This window comes from Tauraco erythrolophus, chromosome 3 (assembly GCF_009769465.1).
Source record: "Tauraco erythrolophus isolate bTauEry1 chromosome 3, bTauEry1.pri, whole genome shotgun sequence".
In the NCBI taxonomy this organism is placed as follows: domain Eukaryota; kingdom Metazoa; phylum Chordata; class Aves; order Musophagiformes; family Musophagidae; genus Tauraco; species Tauraco erythrolophus.
The window spans coordinates 25,839,441-25,857,915 of NC_141467.1; the positions used below are offsets into that span (position 1 = coordinate 25,839,441).

Below are 18,475 nucleotides of genomic sequence, written 5' to 3' on the forward strand. Positions count from 1 at the left end.
ATTTATGGGGCTGGCTGGCATGGTGCGTGGTGATCAGCGCGGCGGTGCCAGGCACGGCAATGTCCCTCGGGCGCAGCTGCGGCTGCGTTAACCCTCCCTTACCGCTCCCAGCATCTTTCCCCTGTCTTTCCCCCCCGAGGGTGCCATCAGCACCCCCTCACCCCCAGAAACAAGGTACCACCAGCCTTGCCCAAAATGGGACTTTATTGGGTGCCTCCCAGCCACAGGCAGCCCCTCGGGGTGGCCGCAGGTCTGTACCCACCTCTCCGGTGGCAGCTGGAGCTGTGGGCACACAGGGCCCCGTCACGCTGCCACCTCCCACAGCAGCGCTGGTTCGGGTTCTGGGGGGCGCAGCCCCTCCCGGTCCGTCGGGGTTGCTCCGGGGCGTCTCGTCCGTGATGACCGACGGCAGCTGATGAGGCTGAAGGCGGCAGCGTGGAAGGGGCACGAGGGGCTGCGGGGCGGGGGTGCACCGCGGGGGCGGTGCCCGGGGACCCCCCGGAGGGCTCTCAGTACGCGGGGCGGGACCCGGGGCCGGCGGGAAGCGGCGGAGCGCAGCGGGGAGGTGCGGGGGGGCTCGGCGCCCGCGGGAAGGGATCGCGTGGCGGAGACGCACCCCCCGGCTCGACGCCCCCGCGTCCCTGGCACCCGGGATCTCGTCCGGCAGGTGAGGAGCGGAAAGAGGGTCCCGCCCCGCGGCCCCGCCCCCGGCCCCGCCCCGCGGCCCCGCCCCGCGGCCCCCCCCGCGGCCCCGCCCCGCCCCGCTTTGGGCTCGCGCGCGCGCGCCCAATCGGAGCGCAGCCCCGCCGTGACGCCACAGGCCAACACGCGGCAGGCGGGCCGTAGCGTGCACCGTTGCCGCGGCGACGACGGAGGCGGAGCCTGTTCTGGACACGCCCCCTTTGGGCGTCCACACCGAGCCCCCCTCCTCCCACCGGCTCGGGGTTCCCCGGTCCTGCCGCCCGCCGCCCCGCCGCGCCCTGGGACCCGTTCCCCGCCCGGGGCCCGTGTCCCCCCCGTCGCACCTGCCCGGGCGCCCCCTGCGCCCCCCCCCAGCGCCCGGCGGGCCCGGCCCGCTCCCTCCCCGACGCCCGGACCGCGTCCCCCTTTGCCGCCCCCAGCCGGGCCCCCGAGCCCCGGCCCGCCCCAGGGCCGGCGTGGAGCAGCCCCGGCCGCTCCGCCCGAGCGGGCCCGCCCCAGCCCCCGCCCCCCCCCTCCGACACCCCCCGCAGGAACCGCCGCGCGTGCGACGGGACGGGCTCCCCGCGGCCCCTTTAACACCCGCGACGCCAGGGAGGCCCCGCCCCCGCCACGTCACCACGCCCCACCCCACGCGCTGTCTCCGTTCCAAGATGGCGGCGGCGGCGGGCGGGGCTGAGCGCTCCCGCCGCCCGCAGGTACCGGGAGGCCGGAGGGGTCCGGGGCCGGGGCGGCCCTTCCTTTCCCCGCAGCGCCCCGCCATGCGGCCCGCGCCCCCGGCCGCCGCCCGCCGCCCGCGGTGATCCGGGCCCGGGGGGCGCCGGGCGGGCCCCGCCATGCTGCGGCGGCTGCTGGAGCGGCCCTGCACGCTGGCGCTGCTGGTCGGCTGCCAGTTCGCCTTCGTCGCCTACTTCTCCCTGGGCGGGTTCCGCACATCACGTCGCTCTTCGGCCGCGCCGCCGGGCCCGTTCGACTACTCCCCGCACCACGACGTCTACGCCAAACCTCAGCCGCTCCTGCCCGCCGGCCCGCCCGCGCCGACCCCGCGCAGCCGCTGCCCTTCTGCCCCGAGCGGTCGCCCTTCCTCGGTGAGTGCGGGGCCGCTGCCCCCCGGTGCTGGGAGGGGGTTCCCGGCCCCCCGCGCGGGGCGTGACCCCGGGAGGTGTCGGGGCAGGAATCGGCCCCCCCCCCCCCCTACAGGGGAAGGAACCGGTCTGGCGGCTGCCAGCCCGGATGACCTGTTCGGCAGGCAGCGCCGGTCCGGGGACTCCCGGTAACCGGTTTGGGGCAGAGGGGAGCGGCGGGGGGGCCGTCCCTGCTGCCCCACGCCAGCCCTCGGCCTCCCCCCGCGCAGTCGGCCCGCTGACGGTGAGCTTCGCCGGGCGCTCACGCTGGAGCAGATCCAGGCGAAGAACCCGGCGGTGCAGGAGGGCGGCCGCTACCAGCCCTCCGCCTGCGAGCCCCGGTCCCGCACCGCGGTCATCATCCCCCACCGCAACCGCGAGACCCACCTGGGCCACCTCCTCTACTACCTGCACCACCTTCCTGCAGCGCCAGCAGCTCCAGTACGGCATTTATGTTGTGCACCAGGTGAGTCTCGGGCGCCCGGGGCTTTACCGCGTGCCGGGGGCTTTGCTGGGCACTGGGCACGTGCCAGGGGCTGCCGCTGCCAACCGACTTTCCCCGCAGGCGGGCAACTCCACCTTCAACCGGGCCAAGCTGCTGAACGTGGGGGTGAAGGAGGCGCTGAAGGACGAGGAGTGGGACTGTCTCTTCCTCCATGACGTCGACCTCATCCCGGAGAACGACCACAACCTCTACACCTGCGACCCTGGAACCCCAAACACGTCTCCATCGCCATGAACAAATTTGGATACAGGTGAGAGGCTGCGGCAGGGGGCAAGCCAGGGGCGAGAGGGGACCGGCCCTGGCTCAGCGTCCCCCCTCTTGCAGCCTGCCGTACTCCCAGTACTTCGGGGGGTCTCAGCGCTCACCCCTGACCAGTACATGAAGATCAATGGTTTCCCCAACGAGTACTGGGGCTGGGGCGGCGAGGATGACGTCGCCACCAGGTAGGACGCTGCGGGGACCTGCCGGTCTCAGTCACCCGTGTTTGTGTCCTGCTGGGAGGCACCGGCCATTTGCCAGGCCCTGGGATGGCATCACCACGCAGGACAAGCGTGTGGGGGCCGTTGCTGCCGCACTGGGGGGGATGCAGATGGCACCCCTGCACCCTGGCACCCTGAGGTGGCACGAGGACTCATCCGCAGGGTGCGCCTGGCTGGCATGAAGATCGTCCGCCCCCACGTCTCCATCGGCCACTACAAGATGGTGAAGCACAAAAGTGACAAAGGCAACGAGGAGAACCCGCACAGGTTGGGGGGCTGGTGAGGGCTGAGGGTGGGCAGCGGCGGGGGGCTCAGGGGTGATGCTCCCCTTCCCTTGTCCCTTCCAGGTTTGACCTGCTGATCCGCACGCAGCGGATGTGGACGCAGGACGGGATGAACTCCCTCACCTACACGCTGCTGGCCAAGCACCTCCACCCGCTCTACACCAACCTCACAGTGGACATCGGGACGGACCCCCGCGCCGGGCAGGGCCGCAGGGGGCCGGTGCCAGGCCACGAGGGCCAGAGGTACCGCAGCAGCACCAGTCTCTTCCGGGAGGAGATGCTGCGCAAGCTGCCCCGGACGCCGTGGGGTGGGGGGACCAGGGGCTGTCCCTGTCCCCCCGGCTGCCCACGGCCACTGTGCAGCGGCCGCTGCCAGGTAACGGCACCCAGGTTGGCACCGGCTCCTCACTGGCACCAGGGATCACCCAGCGCAGCCCCGAGGCTGACGGAGAGGGCGAAGCACACGCGGGGAGCAGTGCCAGTGCAGCTGCGGCACAGGACGAGGGGACCCTTCTTGCCCGTGGCGGCAACCAGAGCCTGCCACAGGGCACCCGCTAGCCGCTGGCCACTGCCGCCCCCAACATGGACTCTGCTTGCTGCAACCCGGCACTGGGAAGGGAGCCCTGTCGCGTGTGGGGTCCGGGAGCCAGCGAGGCTGGTTGTGCTGTGGCTGTATGGAGAGACTGAGGGGAGCAACAAGCCCTGGGGGCAACCGCCTGGGGAGCTGCTGGCTGTGGGGCCAGTGCCTGGTACTGGGGGGCACCCTTGGGAAGGGGTGCAGGGAGAGCCGGGACTTGCCCGGCCCCGTCTCTGGGGGACGTGGGTTGCAGATGTCGCAGGCTGCGCTGCCGGCACACGGTTATTTATTCTATTTATGAGCTGTTACCTGGACCTTTATAAGGGTTTTTCAATAAAAAACACTTTGTCCTACTGCCACGGGGCCGCCTGGTGCTGGGGAGGGGACGGGGGGCGCTGGGGCTCAGTGCGGCCGCCCCAGCAGCCGCCGACGGCCGCTTTGGCGCTGGCGATGCAGTCGTTGACGGAGACGCCGGTAGGAGGCCCCGATGAGGCTGAGGGGCAGCTGCTGCTCTGCCAGGAAGCGGCTGATGCGCTCTGCGGGCACAGGGACAGGTGCTGGGCACCTCCACCGGGCCAGGGACCCCCCCCCACCCCGGGCCCTTACCTGTGCGCTGCCAGTGGCCCAGCGTGTACTGGGGGATGCAGGCCTGGGGAGGGGAGCAGCTGGTGAGCCCTCTGGGACCCCCCCAAGTCCCCCCGGCCCCGCAGTACCATCACCCACCTGGTGCACCCTGACGATGGAGCGGGTCGGGGGCTGGCTCCAGGCCCAGCTGCTCCCGCACGGCCGCCTGTGCCCGCTGCAGTAGCAGTGCCGGCGCTGCCGCTGCTGGGTCTCCAAAGCTCTGCCCAAACCAGGCGCCTCCCAGCATCACTACACAGCGTCGGCAGCACCGTGAGCCCCCCCGCAGATCACCTGTCCACCCCACCCTGGCTGCTCACCGTCAGCCGCACCGAGGCGGCCCCTGCGCCGTCATGCTGGGGGAAGGCCACCGAGTCGTAGACAATGCCCAGGAGGGAGGCGTCCTCGGAGAGGGCACTAGGTGCCCAAAGCCCTGGGTAGGAGCAGCAGCATGAGCAGGATGTGGTCACCCATGGGTGCTGAGGACAACCGTGGGTGCCAGGGAGCACCTATAGGTGCTGGCATCACCCATGGCGTCTGCTCTTACCGTGACGGGCAACGCAACTCCCTGGTACTGCAGGTTCACTACGGCCACTGACCGCCGGGATGTGCCGCAGCTCCGGGCTAGCGGCTCGGCCTCGGCCGGCAGGACCTCAGCCAGAGCTGGGAGGAGAGGGGATGTCGGGGGGCTGCGACCTCCTCCCAGCCTCAGGGGAACCCGGGTGTCCAGGCACCCCATTCCTACCTGCGGCCGGGAGGGCACTGACGACATGGTCAGCCGTCACGGTGCCATCTGCCAGGGTGAGCTGGGGGGAAGGAGAGCAGTGAAGGGGGGTACTGGGACAGGGACCCAGGCGTCCTGGCACCCCCACACCAGGGCCCTACCTGCCAGCGGCCATCGGGGTGGCGGTGCAGGCGGCGCAGGGGTGTGTGGCAGTGCAGTTCAACGCCACGCGGGCGCAGAAAGGCCGCCAGCGCCTCTGCCAGGCTCTCCATCCCGCCCCGCAGTGACCACTGGCTCCAGCGCTCGGCCCGTGCCCGCCGGCTCAGCCCCGACTCAGCCCCACTCTCCTTCCCTGCAGGTGACAACGCCGGTGTCCCCTCCTGTCTGGGGGCAGCACTGGGGTGCCCCCCATCACGTCCCCGCAGCCCAGCGCTCACTGGAGCCCAGTGCCAGCCCCAGCAGGACGGATCGCCAGCGCCGCTCGGCCTCGAAGAGCGCAGGGAAGCAGGAGCGGATGCTCAGCGCTCGGCAGTCCCCAGCGAACACCCCCGGCACAGGCTGTCCACAGCGATGTCGGCCACCTGCGGGGATGTGGTGGGGTGAGGCCGGTCCCACCCGGCCCCTGCCGGGCCCCGATAAGGCGCTATCGCCCTGCGCAGGCGCCCACCTCCTGGCCGAAGCGGCGACGAACAAAGGCGTGCACGCTCTCATCGGGCTCCGTCCCGGCCGGTGCCAGCAGGTCCCGCATCCCGCTCCAGAGCAGTGCCCGTGAGAAGGGGGGCACTGGCCGCAGCAGGCCCCTGGGGACACCGAGGGCTCAGGGAAGGGTGGCCTGTGGATGGCACCAGGGTGGCACCAGGGTGGGCACCTACCCCAGGCCTGAGGGCAGCTTGTGCAGGGCCCCTCCGGTGTAGAGGAAGCGGTTCCTGGAGGCTGGGTGGTCCCGGGACGGGAAGGACATCACCCTCCAGGCCAAGCTCGGAGATCTGCAGGGGCACAGGCAGGACAAGGGGAACGGGCACAGCAGAGGGCACAGGACCTGCCCCGGTGCAGCGTCAGCTGGACCCTGATACACATGCAGGGACCCCCAGACCCTTGCACCCACCCAGGGACCCCTCCCCCCAGCACCTTGGCCCAGCCCAGGGACTCAAGACCCTGGCACTCACCCAGGGACCCCTGTCCCCCAGCACCCTGCACCCAGAGACCCTCCAGCACCCTGCACCCAGCCCCAGGGCCCCAGCCTTTGGACCACTGCCCCCAGGGACCCCAACACTCACCCAGAGATCCCCCCAAACCCAAGCACCCGCTCACAGTCCCTCCCAGTCTCCAGCACCCTGGACCAACCCAGGGACCCTCTGGACCCTGGCACCCACCCAGGGACCCCCTGGACCCTGGCACCACCCAGGGACCCCTGACCCTCCGGCACCCCAAACCAAGCCCCAGGGACCCCCTGATCCCGCCCCCCGGCCCCCCCTACCATGTGCAGGGTGTCCGCCCCCACCACCCCTCCGGGGCGGATGCCCCTGGGCCCGTGCTCGAACACGGCCCCGTCGGCCGTGCGGGTGCTCTGCAGCCACCCCCCAACGCGGGCACCGGCCTCCAGCAGCAGCACCTGGGGACAGCGCGGTCAGCCCGGGCCCGCCGCGGGCACCCGGGCACACGTCCCGGGCGCGGACGAGCCCCCGGGGTCAGCCCGGCCCCGCGCTCACCCTGGGCGGGCGCGGGCTGCGCACCAGGTGGTAGCAGGCGGCCAGGCCGCTGATGCCGCCCCCCACGACGGCCACGGTGGGCGGCATGAGGGACCCGGGCCGGGCGGGGCGGCACCGGGACCCGCGGCACCTCCGCCCGCACCGCGCCCGGCGGGCCCCGCCCCTTCCCCGCGGCGCACATGGGAACGGGGCGGGGCTAAGGCGCGGCGCACCAATGGCACGACGCTGACACATGACGGACAGGCGCGAGGACCGGTACGGCGGCCGCGCAGGGCCAGTCAGCAGCGCGGAGCGCGGCACCACGCCCCGCCCCTCCGCCCCGCCCCCGCAGCGGGCCCGCCCCTCCTGGAACACGTGACCACAGGCGAGCCCCGCCCCTTTGCCGTAACCCCGCCCTTCCGCCTGCAGCCCCGCCCCTCCCCCCCCCCCCCGGGCCATCCCTTCGCACCTCCAAACTTCGCTTTTTTGGGTTTTTTTTTATAAATTTATTCACAAAAGCCCCGCCCGGGGCAGCGCAGGCTGCGGCCGCCCGCCCAGGGGGCCGGGCGGGGAAGGGGCTGCGGGGGCCGGGGGGGGCTCAGGGCCTCCGGCCGGGGGGCTCCTCCAGCTCGTAGAAGAGGACGTAGCCCTCGCTGGACGTCACCTGGTTCTCGCTGATGGGCGAGACGCTGCGGGGCACCCTCAGCCTGCGCCCGCCCCGGACGGGCAGGGGGGTGCGGGGGCCCGGGCGAGGCGGGGGGGGGGTCGGGGGCACCTACCGGGAGTCGTTGTAGACGCGCCAGCGGCCGGGTCCCGGCAGAAGGCGGTGTAGTGGCCGTAGTGGACGCTGCCCGAGTGGTTGCAGAGGGCGTAGAGGCTGTAGACGGGGCTGCCTGTGGCGGGAGGCTGGGCTGAGCGTTGCCCCCAAGGCTTGGCACTGCCCCAGGGCTTGGTGCTGCCCCCCGCCGCTGCCCCCCCATCCCGCCGCGCCTCACCCGCCTTCTCGCTGGCGAACTCCCGCAGGTTGAGCTGCTGCAGGGGAAGTCCACGAAGACGGAGCACTTCTTGATGGAGTAGCGGGTGGTGGAGAACCGGTTGAGGTCTGGGCAGCGTCAAGGGAAGCACAGCCCCGGGCGGCCGCGGGGACGGCCCCTCGCCGCAAGCACCGGGGGTCCCAGGCCTCCCCCCGGCCCCCACCCTCGGTCCCCAAAGGATACGGAGCACCAGGATGCGGGGGAAGCGCTGGATGGTCAGCTTCTTCGTGCTCCGCGTCCGCGCTGCCGGCACTTGTCGCAGACCTGCTGGCGGCACGGCGCTGGTGAGAGGGGGCCGGGGGCGCCAAGCCGGGGCGCCGAGCCGCCAGCCCCAGCCCCTCACCGGGGCATTCTCCGAGTCCAGCTCCTCCTCCTTGGTGAAAAGGCTGAAGCAGTCGTGAAGCGAGACCTTGCCGCCGGCAAAGCTCTTCTGCAGGGCAAGAGGGTCGGGCGGTGAGCCGGGGGGCCGCGGGTGGGGACAGGGGTGGCCGGGGGGCTCTGCCCCATCCCTACCTTTGGGATGGGCAGGGAGAGATCGCAGAAGACCTCGAAGGTGGTAGAGCGGTAGCCGCACGCCTGGCACTTGAGGCAGCTCTTCAGCTGCCCCACGAAGAGGTCTGGGGATGAGACAGGGTGTGAGGCTGGGCAGACGGGGCACCCCGAGGGGTCTGGGGGTGCGGGCAGGGGGACTCACCCACAATCTTGCTGTCCTCCCTCTCCAGGTATCGCTTCCACATCTGGTTGGCGCGTTCGTCGTCGCTGCAGGGAAAGGCGGCGGGTTGGGCTGTGTCCCCACGGCCAGGGGTCCCCCCTGGACATCCCCCTGGGACCCCTCTGCCCCTCACCTCAGCATCTCGGGGTCCTCCAGCGCGGGGGTCCACCGGGCATCCGAGAGAATGCTGGGGGTCCTGCGGCCCTTGCGGTTGATCTCCACGTGCAGCCGGTCCATGAAGAACTTGAGGAACTCCTGCGCGTCCTGCTGGCTGCAGCGGGACGGACCCATCGCGCCCACCACTGCCCCCGCCCCCCGGGGGGCAGGGGAGCTGCCGGGGGTGCCCTGGGTGGGGGCTGCTGAAGCCTCACCTGTATCCGGTGAAGGAGGGGACGTATTTCTGAAAGATGGCCTTGAAGCGCCCGGGGTTGACGGCCTCGGAAGAGTCGGGGTGCCAGAGGGCGGCAATGACGTCGGCGAAGGCTGCGGGGATGGGGGACACGCTGGGTGTCAGTGCTGGCACAGGATGTAAGAGCTGCGGGGGGGGATTAGCTGCGGGGGGGCTCCCATCCCCTTCGGTGAGCTCCTGGGGGGCACGGGAGCCGGGGGGCTGCTCCTGCTGGAAGTCCCGGCGCAGGCAGTAGTCCCGCAGCGGCTTGGTGCTGCTCAGGCACTGCAGCACGGCGTTCATGAAGCACTGCGGAGAGAGCGGGGGGACACGGTGATGCCTGGGGGGTGGGGGGCCACCAGGCCTCCGCGTGTCCCCCACTGTCCTCTCGTGCCCCTGACCGTACCCGCTGCGCTGCGGACCCCCGAGGGGCTGGGGATCCCTAGGGAGTGGTGGCCCCGGTGGGAGGGAACCGCTTGGTACAGCCACTGCAGCCCCGGGGGGACCCGGGTCCTCTGCACGCCCGGGGACAGGGGTACGGGAGCGCTCGGGGGCCGCGGGCACTTACCGTGTTGCCCAAGTTCCTGAGGCCGACGTGGCCCGAGCCCAGCAGCAGCGTGTGATGGGTCTGCGGGGACACAGAGCGGCAGGAGTGAGACCCGTCCCCACGTGGCAAACCCCTCCAGCCGCCCCTCGGCTTCCCACGGACGGACGGACGGACGGACAGTCAGTCCCCCGGCTGCGGAGGCTTCACCTCACCGCTGACGAGCAGCAGCCCATGACGGCCGTGTGTACCACCGACGGAGATGTCGGCACCGCGGCCCTGCAGCTCCCGCTTGGTGAGCAAGGTGCGGTGCAGCTTGCGCGGCAGCTCCACCAGCGTGGCTCCCTGCAGCCCCGGCATGGCTCCGGCACCGCCCGGGCGCTGGGACGGGACTGCGGCACCGGCGTCGCCGGGCCCCCTCTGCCTCTCTAAGTCACAGCTCATTAGCTGATCCGATTTCCCCTGGCTATTCCGGGCCCTGCTGGAGGCTCATCTCGGGGGATTAATTAGCGCCAGAGCCACCTTGGGACAGCGGGCACCCGGAGAACGGGGAGCGCAGGCAAACACCCACCTGCCCCGTACCGTGCCGGCGAGGTGTGGGAGCGCAACGTGGGGAGCGGGATGGCTCAGCGGGGCCGGGGGCAGCCCCTGCCCCACCGCTGGGGGATGCACCACGGGGGGCCGAACTGCGTCCCCGTCCCCTGCTGGCACAGGGATTTCAGGGCACCTAATCCCCAACACGTGGCCCAGCGCGAGCGGAGGACGGGGCCCGGCTGCTTCGTGGGGAGAAGGCATGCTGCGGAAACGGGCACGGTACCAGCCAGCCCCCAGCACCCCCAGCACCGAGAGGACTCAGCCGTTTTGCGGTGGGAGCGCCCCAGGAGGAACGGAGCGGGGAGAGGTGAGACCAGCACCCCCACCCTGCCCCGGCAGCATCACCGACCCCAAGGGGAACGAAGCTGCTGCCTTGCAACCGGGCGCCAGGGACAAATCCTGAGGCTCTTACGGCTGCCGCCTTCTCCTCGGTCCTGCCGGGTGCCAGGGCTCTGCCCAGGGCGGGGCTGCCGGGCGCTGGGATGTCAGGGCTGTGGGTGTAAGGGGGGTCGGGGGCAGTACGAGTCCTCGGGCAGCCCTCGGACCGGACGGAGAGCAGCGGGGTGGCAGGCTTCCCATCCAGCCCCGGGGAGACGTTGACCCTCCGGAGAGAGGAGCTCCTCCTGAGCCACCGAGCCGGCGCTCAGCTGGTGGCCACAGTCCCTCAGCACCAGCCGGCTCAGCACCGCCGCCACGTCCTCGGCACGGCCGCCACCGCCGCCGCCGTGGCTCAGGTCCCCGATGCTGATAGATTTGGAGCGGCCAGGTTGCTCCGTCGGCGCTCCGCCTCGCGCCCTGCCAGCGAGGCCCCGGGGGCAGGGAGAAGGAGGCGCTGCCCGGCACGGCACCTGCCTGCGGAGAGCCGGGAACCCGCACCGCATGGTCTGCCTTCAGGGCCCCCGCCGGCACGCTGAGCCGCGGAGAGCCTCCCCCCGTTTCGAGGCCCGACCCCGGTCCAGCTCCAGCTTCTTGCCACGGTCGTCCAGCGGGCCGGGCCGGGGCGGCAGGAGGCGAAGCTTGGGGGCCGGGGAGAGCCCGTTGGCGGCGGAGGCCAGGGCGGCAGCATGGCGCTCCTGGCTCAGGGCACGGTGCCCGCTGGGCAGCTTGGCGGCAGCCTTGGGCTGGGAGGTGACGACGGCGTGGTCCCTGGCCCGGCTGACGCGGTGCTCCGAGGCTTGGGGCATCGTGGGGACGGCCGAGAGCGGAGCCCTGTGGGGACACGGACCGGGCTGATGCCAGCGGTGCCAGGCTGGCGCGCGGGGGCAGCGGGGCGCGCACCCACCCTCTCTCGCCGCCACCTCCTGCACCAGCGCGGCTCACAGCCCCCCGCGGCGAGCGGCCGGTGAGGAGTGTCCCGTCGGCGGGGGCCCTGCGGCACAGGGAGAGACGTTCCGGGTCACCGGGCAGGACCGGGGGACGGCGCGGCTCCGGCGGGACCCCGCGGACCCCTCGCCCGACAGCGCTCCCCGAGCCGGCGGGGGAGTCACGGCACCACCGGGAGACGGTTCCTCCCGCCCGCCCGCTCCGGGCTCTGCCGGGCGGTCAGACACGCGGCCGGCTCTCGCGGGGCACCGGGTGCTGCGGGGGTGCAGCCCCGCGCGGGGGCTGCGGCCCTCGGCACACGCCAAGGGCGGCGGCGGCGGCGGCTGGCCCGGGGAGCGGCCCCCGGGGAGCCCAGTCCCGCAGGGCGCTCGCCGGTCGGCTCCCGCAGGCGCGGGGGGATGTGGGGGGGCGTTCCCGCTGCGGGTGCGGTGCGGGCGGGGGCCGCGGCACGGCGGGACCCCCGAGCCCTCGGCCGCCGGGAAGGGCCGAGCGGCGCCCGCCGCACGACAGCACCGGCCTCGGCCCCCGCCCCGCGCTCCGGGACCCCCGTCCTCGGCCCGCGGCCCCCCCGGGCTCCGGTCACCCCCTCCCGCGGGGCACCGTGCCCCCCCGCCCCGCGGGCACCACTCCCCGCGCCCCGGGATCGAGCCCCTGCCGCAACGCCGCCCCCTGCCCGGGGCCGGGGGCGCACCTGGGGCGGGGGGGGGGCGATGCCGCTGCCCGCGCTCCGCCCGGCGCCGCAGACCCCCCCGGCTCCCACGGTGCGTCCCTCCCCGGTGCCGCCGGTGCCCCCCGCCCCCGCGGGCCGACCGCCCGCCGCCGTTACCTGCCGCGGGCCGCCATGGCAACACCTCCCGCAGTACCGCCGCCATCTTTGCTCCTCCCGCCCGCCGCCCCGCCTCCGGCGGCCTCCGCGCGCCGCACTACGCCTGCGCGGCCGCCGCGCCCCGCCCACCCTCCCCGCTACCATGGAGACCACGCAGCGTCCCCGCCCGCTCTTAAAGGGCCCGCCGCGCCCGGTCTTCTTAAAGCGACAGCGTCCCCAAATAAAGTGTTACTGTAGGGTCCCGCACGGCCGCCGGACCTCCGAGGACTGGGGGGGCGTCAGGACCCCCCTACCCCCCCCCCCCGGGACCCCCCAGAGCAGCAGGCGGGGGCAAGGCCGGGGGCTGAAGAGTTTATTGAAGAGCAGCAGCGCAGAGGGGGGGGCGGGGGGTGGCAGCCCGAGGGGGGGCAGCACCCCCTGGGGGGGGGGGGGCGGCACCCCCCACCCCGTCGCTCACTTCTCCTTGTGCTGGATGACGCCTTTGGCGACGAGGTCGGGGATCTCCACGGCCAGCCAGGGGCCCAGCTGCGGGGCGGACAGGGGGTGAGCGGCCCTGCGGGGCCCCCCGCCCCTCCGACACCCCCCGCCCCGACTCACCCCCAGCGCCATCAGATGGGCTAAGCCGAATTTGGGGACGTTCCTGGCCCAGAGCGGCTTGAAGTGGTCGCTGAGGCAGATCTTGCCGCCCCTGCGGGGAGGAGGCAGCCGCCAGCGCCCCCGGGACCTCTCCCGGACCACCCACCCACCCCCCCCCGGGGCCGGGGGCGCCCCCAGCCCCAGCACCGCCCACCCACCTGTACATCTTGGCCGTCTTCCCGTCCAGCTCGGGGATGGCGATCTCGGGGGCGGTGCCGGGGTAGGTCACCGGGATCTGGGGGGGGGGACACGAGACGGGACGAGGGTCAGCGCCCCGCGCGCCCCCCCGACCCCGCGCCCCCCCCCGCTCTCCCCCCGCCGCTCACGTCGAACTCGATGGCGAACTCGTACTTGAGCAGCTCGTGGATGTACCAGCACCTCCCGAACCACCTGCAACACGGGGGGGCCGGGCCCCGCCGCCCTCAGCGCCGGCACCCCCGGGACACCGGGGCGGCCCCGGGGCGGCGGGAGGCCCCGGCCCCGCGCACCCACCGCGTGCCCTCGGCGTTGGACTCGAGGCGGAACCAGTCGTTATCGGCGCGTTGTTGTTCTCCACGTACTGCGGGTGGGAGCCGGGGTGAGCGGGGCTGCCCCGGGGCCGGGGGAACCGGGGGGGACCGGGAGGGGCCGGCGGCACCGGGGCACCGAGCCCGGCGCACCTGGATGAGCGCGCGGTACTCCTCCTTCAGCCGCGGCGCCCAGCCCTCCCGGTCCCGCGGCCCCGCCGCCGTCCGCAGCAGCGGCAGCTCCGCCACCGCCCGCCGCGCCGCCTCCTCCGCCATCTCCCCGCCGCCGGAAGCGGCCCATGTTGGCCCGGGCGGAAGTAGTGACGCCGGCGGAAGAGCTGCTGCCCCCTTGCCGCCATCTGCTTAGGGGCGCGGTGCGGACGGAGGGGCGGGATATGCGGGGCGGCCCCGCCATCTTTACTGAGGGCACGGGCACGGCGCGACGCCGACCTGACGCCTCCATCTTTAGCGCTGGCAGAGCTGAGTCGTCGGGTCTCAGCCGCGCTCCCGCCGCCCCCCCGGTCCCGCAGCACCACCGACACCGCAGCGGCTCCAGAGCTTTATTGTCGTGGGGGGGTGTGGGGGTGCGGGGGCACCGCGGCCGCGCTCAGCGCTGCCCCTCGCCCTTCCCCTTGCCCAGCTCCAGCAGGGAGGAGAAGAGGCCGAGCACGTTGGTCCGCAGCTCCTGGGCCAGCGGCACCAGCCGCTCGTTGGCCCGCTCCAGGTAGGCCCTGCGGAGAGGCGGCCAGTGAGGGGGGGCCCGGGGGGCCCAGGGGCGCCCCCCGCCCCCCGTCCCGCCGTACTCGGCCTGGCTGCGCAGCTCTTCCGCCCGCAGCTGCTGCGGGAGCTCCTTGGTCATGAACTCGGAGAAGGACTGGAAGTGGCGACTGAAGAAATCCTCGACGGCTGCAGGAGCGGCCTCCGGAGCCGGGGCCTCGCGCCGCACCAGTGCGGCCTGGAGGCCGCAGGCGCAGAGCAGCAGCAGGGCGGCAGCGAGCACCTTCATGGCGGCGGGCTGGGGGCAGCGGGCCGGGGGCCGTGGGGCTGGTCAGCAGTGCCAGACCTGTCCCGCCGCTCTGCTGTCCCCTCTTGGCCCTTTCCGTCCCTCGGCAGCTCCTCATCCCCTTCTCCCCGTCCCATCGCTGCCCCAGCGTCCCATCCTGCCCCATTCCATCCCATCCCACCTCGTGAATCCCAGTCCTCCTCCTTCCCCGATCCTGCCCTGCAGCTCTGCATCCCACTGCCACTCCATCCTGGCCCCATGGTCCCATCCTACCCCATCCCAGCCTCATGGCTCTATTGACACCATCCCATCCCATCCCATCCCATCCCATCCCATCCTGTCCCATCCCACCCTGCGGCACGTCCAGCACCTCTGGCCCCATCCTGCCCCACAGCCCCATCCCTGCCCCATGGCCCCATCCTGCCCTGGCACGGTGTCCTGGCTGCGGCTCACCTGGACAGGACTCGGGGGGCGCAGGGCTGTGGGTGCCCCCTCGGGGGCTGCTTATATCCCCCAGGTGAGCTCCCGCCCCTGGGCCAGGGGGGCCGTACCGGCCCTCGCCACAGCCTGGGTAAACAGAGCAGGGGTAAGGGTCGCTGCGGGGGATGGCCCCTCCTCGTCCTCACCGGGGGGGGCCCCGCACCCCCAGGGCCCTGTCCCTGTGTCCCCAAGGCCCCGTGGCCATGGGCAGGACATGGACAGTGGGTGACGATGGCCCAGGGACTGGGGCTGTGGGGGTCCCTGGGGGCCAGGACTGCTGCAGGGGGGGCTTGGCTGGTGGCCTTGTGGCATGTGCTGGTCCTGTGGCTTGTTGTACCCCAGGACACATGGTTGCACCATGGCTTCTTGGAGCCCTGTGGCAAGTGGTGGCCCCGTGGCATGTCACAGCCTTGTGGCATGTGCGGCCCCATGGCGTGTAGCCCCACAGCGGGCTGTAGCCCCACGGCATCGCAGGACTCCAGAGCAGCCCCAGGGCCCCCCGTACCCCTCCTCCAGCACCCACCAGCCCCTCTGCCCCAGCCCTGCAGTTCCTGGTGGCCGCCCCACCCCGGTGTCCCGGCTCAGTGGGGGCACCTTGGGGGCCTGCACACCCCGGCCCACCCCGGCTGCCGCCAGCACCCGTGGGGCAAAGGTCGTTGCCCGCCTTATCGCTGACCCTCGGCCGCCAACATGATGGCGTGACTCAGCGCGGGGCAGGCAGGGGCCGTCCCCGTGGGGTCTTGGAGAGGGCACCCAAGGGGGGGGACCCTGGGGACACCCGCCATGGGGCTGGGCAAGGGCCAGCTCTGGTGCTATTTGGGAACACACGGCCAAAGGGCACTGGGGACAAAAACTATTTGTCGCCTTGGTCACCAGCGGGGCCACCGGGCCCCTTCTCCTCTGAGCCCTTTCCAGGAAAGCTGCTGGTGACAGCAGCAGGGGGGGGGACAGGACATGGGGGCGGTGCAGGCACAGGGGCCAAAGAGGGGGATGGGGGACTGGGGACGGGGGAGATAACGGGGAGATGGGATCTGGAGGGAGGATGGGGAGGGGACATGGCGGGAGTCACGGGGGGGGAACTGGGATACGGCTGGGGCGGGTCCAGGGATGCCGGGGGGGGACACGGGGGGGCCCGGCAGGGCTGAGCCCGCGGGGGCGGAACGCGGCGGCCCCGGGACGGCGGCGCGCGGGGACCGGTGTCCGGGGGCCCCGGTGTCCGGGGGGCCCCGCCCCGCCCCGCCCCGCCCCGCCCCGCCCCGCCCCGCCCCGCCCCGCCGGCTCAGCCAATGGGCGGCGAGCGCTGCCCGCACCCGCGATGGCGGCGGCGGCGTCGGGCGGACGCGGCTCCGAGAAGCCGCTTCCGGCGGCGGTGGCGGCGCCCGCGGCCGCGATGGCGGCGTCCGGTGGGGACGGGGGGGGCGGGCGGCCGTAGGGCCGGACCGGACCGGAGCGGGCGATGGGCAACGCGCTGCGCCCCGCCGCGCCCCGCGCCCCGCGCCGGGGGGAGCCGCTCGGCAGCCCCGGCAGCTTCGATGAGCTGCACCGGCAGTGCAAAGGTGGGCGGGGGGCCACCGGGGGGCCACCGGGGCCGGGGGAGGCCACCGGGACCGGGGGGGGCTCCGGGGCCGGGGGGGGACACGGGGCCGGCCCTGGGAGAGGGAGGGTGTCCCGGGGGGGCGGCAGGGCTGGCCCCGCTCAGCCCCGCTCTCCCGCAGAGGTTTTCCCGCAGCAGATGGAGGGGGTGAAGCTGATCGTCACCAAGACCCTGAGCAGCCACTTCCAGGTCAGGGGGGACCCGCCGGGACCCGCGGGGCCGTGCTGCAGGGGGGGCCGCCGCCGCCACCCCCCGCCCCTGCTGACGCGCCGCCCCCGCAGGTGACACACACGGTTCACATGAGCACCCTGGGCCCCTCCAGCTACCGCTTCAACGCCACCTTCGTGGGGGGACCGGCAGCTCAGCCCCACCGAGGTGAGGGTCTGCACCCCGGGGTGGCCCCGTCAGGGAGGGTGGCTTCGGGGTGGCCTCGGCGTGGTCCTGGGACAGCTGCACGGTGGCCGTGGGATGGTCCTGGGATGGTCCTGGGACAGGCACCGGGTGGCCATGGGATGGTGGGTGTCCTCGGAGTGGCTGAGAGGGTCTGAAATGAGGGTGGTTGAGTGGCATAAAGGTGCCACCAGGATGGGTGAGGGCTATGGCAGGGCAAGGGGGTCCAAGGGAGTCCCAGCCCGCAGCTCTGGCCGGGGACAGGGGTGTCCCTGCCCGCCCAGCTGACCCACCCCATTCCCAGGCCTTCCCCATGCTGGTCGGGGACATGGACAACAGCGGCAGCCTCAACGCCCAAGTGCTGCACCTCGTGGCCGAGCGCATCCGCACCAAAGCTGTCTTCCAGGTGGGGCCGGGTGGGAGAAGACGCCAGGGCAGGGGGTGCCGGGGCGTCTCCATCACCCCCAGGCAGTGGCACGGACGGTGGCAGGACCCGCCGCGGTGCCCGTCCCCTTGCAGACGCACCAGGCCAAGTTCATGACGTGGCAGTTCGACGGCGAGTACCGGGGGGACGACTGCACCGCCACCCTCACGCTCGGCAACCCCGACCTCCTCGGCGAGTCCGGTGAGCGTGGTGTGCCCCTGCAGCTGCCGGGCACGGGGTGGGCCGAGCGCTGAGGGCTGTGCTGTCCCCACAGTGATCCTGGTGGCCCATTTCCTCCAAAGCGTCACCTCCCGCCTGGTCCTGGGCGGGGAGATGGTCTATCACCGGCGGCCGGGGGAGGAGGGAGCCATCCTCACGCTGGCGGGCAAATACACGGGTACGAGGGCGCCTGGCGCTCCAGGGGGCCGCAGGTGCAGCCCCGGGGGTCCCACCTGCTGTGCCAGCCCTGAGGGGACACCCCCGGCTGCCCTCGCCCTCTGCTTTGCTTCTCTCTTCCAGCTCTGAAGTGGGTGGCAACGCTAAACGTGGGGTACGGCGGTGCCCACGCCAGCTACTACCACCGAGCCAACGAGCAGGTCCGCGTCCCCCGCACGTCCCCATACCCCGCGTGTCCCTGTGCCCCCGAGGCCTCATGCTTTCCGCCCTCCAGGTGCAGGTCGGGGTGGAGCTGGAGGCCAACACGCGGCTGCAGGACACCACCTTTGCCTTTGGCTACCAGCTCAACTTGCCGCAGGCCAACATGGTCTTCAGAGGTGAGCGAGGAGCCGCGCCGGCACCCGGCGGCCCTGGCACCGGCCGGGCACTCACCCTGTCTGCCCGGCAGGACTCCTGGACAGTAATTGGAGCGTCGCGGGCGTGCTGGAGAAGAAGCTGCCCCCCCTGCCTGTCACTCTGGCACTGGGCGCCTTCCTCAACCACTGGAAGAACCGTTTCCACTGCGGCTTCAGCATCATCGTGGGCTGAGGGCCGCAGAGGTGGGCGGCGTGTGCCACCATCCTGCTCAGGGAGCCGCCACGCCGAGGGCGTGCCGGCTGGGCCCCGCTCTCGTGCCATGGTGCCAGGGCTGGAGGAGCCCGTGGAGGGGGAACGCGGTCCCTCGTGGCCGGGGGACGCTGTGTGACAGCGCACGGTGGCCGTTGGCGCCTTCGGGCTGAGGAGCAGCTGCCGCTCGGGGCCGGGGGCCTCCGTTGGCCCCGGTGCTTGCCCACGCCTCTCTCCTCGCCCCAGCGCCGCGCTTCCCTCTGCTCCCACCTCTGCTCTGCCTTGGTTTCCCTCCAGCGGCGCAGAGGGTGGCTTCGG

At 73.1% G+C, this 18,475-nt stretch overlaps 6 protein-coding genes across 6 annotated transcripts; 2 read left to right on the forward strand and 4 right to left on the reverse strand.

Moving 5' to 3' along the window:
• The first annotated feature begins 1,535 nt into the window (after positions 1-1,535).
• On the forward strand, positions 1,536-3,991 carry B4GALT3 (beta-1,4-galactosyltransferase 3). Its single transcript, XM_086608928.1, is given in 12 exon segments — positions 1,536-1,739; positions 1,742-1,787; positions 2,054-2,077; positions 2,080-2,237; positions 2,239-2,289; positions 2,389-2,530; positions 2,533-2,578; positions 2,653-2,678; positions 2,681-2,771; positions 2,970-3,074; positions 3,155-3,877; positions 3,922-3,991. Coding segments are annotated over 12 exon segments (1,686 nt in total).
• A 27-nt stretch (positions 3,992-4,018) lies between these two features.
• PPOX (protoporphyrinogen oxidase) lies at positions 4,019-6,809 on the reverse strand. The gene is given in 17 exon segments (XM_086608929.1): positions 4,019-4,142; positions 4,144-4,204; positions 4,275-4,317; positions 4,392-4,427; positions 4,429-4,541; positions 4,597-4,701; positions 4,704-4,722; positions 4,837-4,952; positions 5,035-5,095; positions 5,175-5,365; positions 5,451-5,558; positions 5,561-5,594; positions 5,681-5,813; positions 5,886-5,957; positions 5,959-5,999; positions 6,491-6,625; positions 6,723-6,809. Coding segments are annotated over 17 exon segments (1,479 nt in total).
• Positions 6,810-7,299: 490 nt separating this feature from the next.
• On the reverse strand, positions 7,300-11,157 carry USP21 (ubiquitin specific peptidase 21). The gene is given in 19 exon segments (XM_086608930.1): positions 7,300-7,390; positions 7,481-7,505; positions 7,508-7,594; positions 7,697-7,738; positions 7,741-7,803; positions 7,919-7,976; positions 7,979-7,999; positions 8,079-8,165; positions 8,249-8,352; positions 8,430-8,494; positions 8,581-8,718; positions 8,819-8,932; positions 9,023-9,144; positions 9,404-9,463; positions 10,386-10,601; positions 10,603-10,736; positions 10,739-10,760; positions 10,763-10,866; positions 10,869-11,157. Coding segments are annotated over 19 exon segments (1,842 nt in total).
• A 1,415-nt stretch (positions 11,158-12,572) lies between these two features.
• On the reverse strand, positions 12,573-13,540 carry UFC1 (ubiquitin-fold modifier conjugating enzyme 1). The gene is given in 7 exon segments (XM_086608487.1): positions 12,573-12,647; positions 12,720-12,810; positions 12,917-12,993; positions 13,085-13,148; positions 13,251-13,302; positions 13,305-13,317; positions 13,418-13,540. Coding segments are annotated over 7 exon segments (492 nt in total). The 3' UTR covers positions 12,573-12,575.
• Positions 13,541-13,871: 331 nt separating this feature from the next.
• On the reverse strand, positions 13,872-14,270 carry APOA2 (apolipoprotein A2). Its single transcript, XM_086608932.1, has 2 exons — positions 14,068-14,270; positions 13,872-13,995 (listed from the first exon to the last, which is right to left on the reverse strand). Exons 1-2 carry the CDS (start codon positions 14,268-14,270, stop codon positions 13,872-13,874), a joined length of 327 nt encoding a protein of 108 aa, XP_086465058.1.
• Positions 14,271-16,236: 1,966 nt separating this feature from the next.
• Positions 16,237-18,199, forward strand: TOMM40L (translocase of outer mitochondrial membrane 40 like). Its single transcript, XM_086609075.1, is given in 10 exon segments — positions 16,237-16,303; positions 16,463-16,530; positions 16,623-16,688; positions 16,690-16,716; positions 17,036-17,137; positions 17,251-17,356; positions 17,430-17,552; positions 17,675-17,751; positions 17,826-17,928; positions 18,000-18,199. Coding segments are annotated over 9 exon segments (795 nt in total). The 5' UTR covers positions 16,237-16,303; positions 16,463-16,479; the 3' UTR covers positions 18,140-18,199.
• Positions 18,200-18,475: the final 276 nt, after the last annotated feature.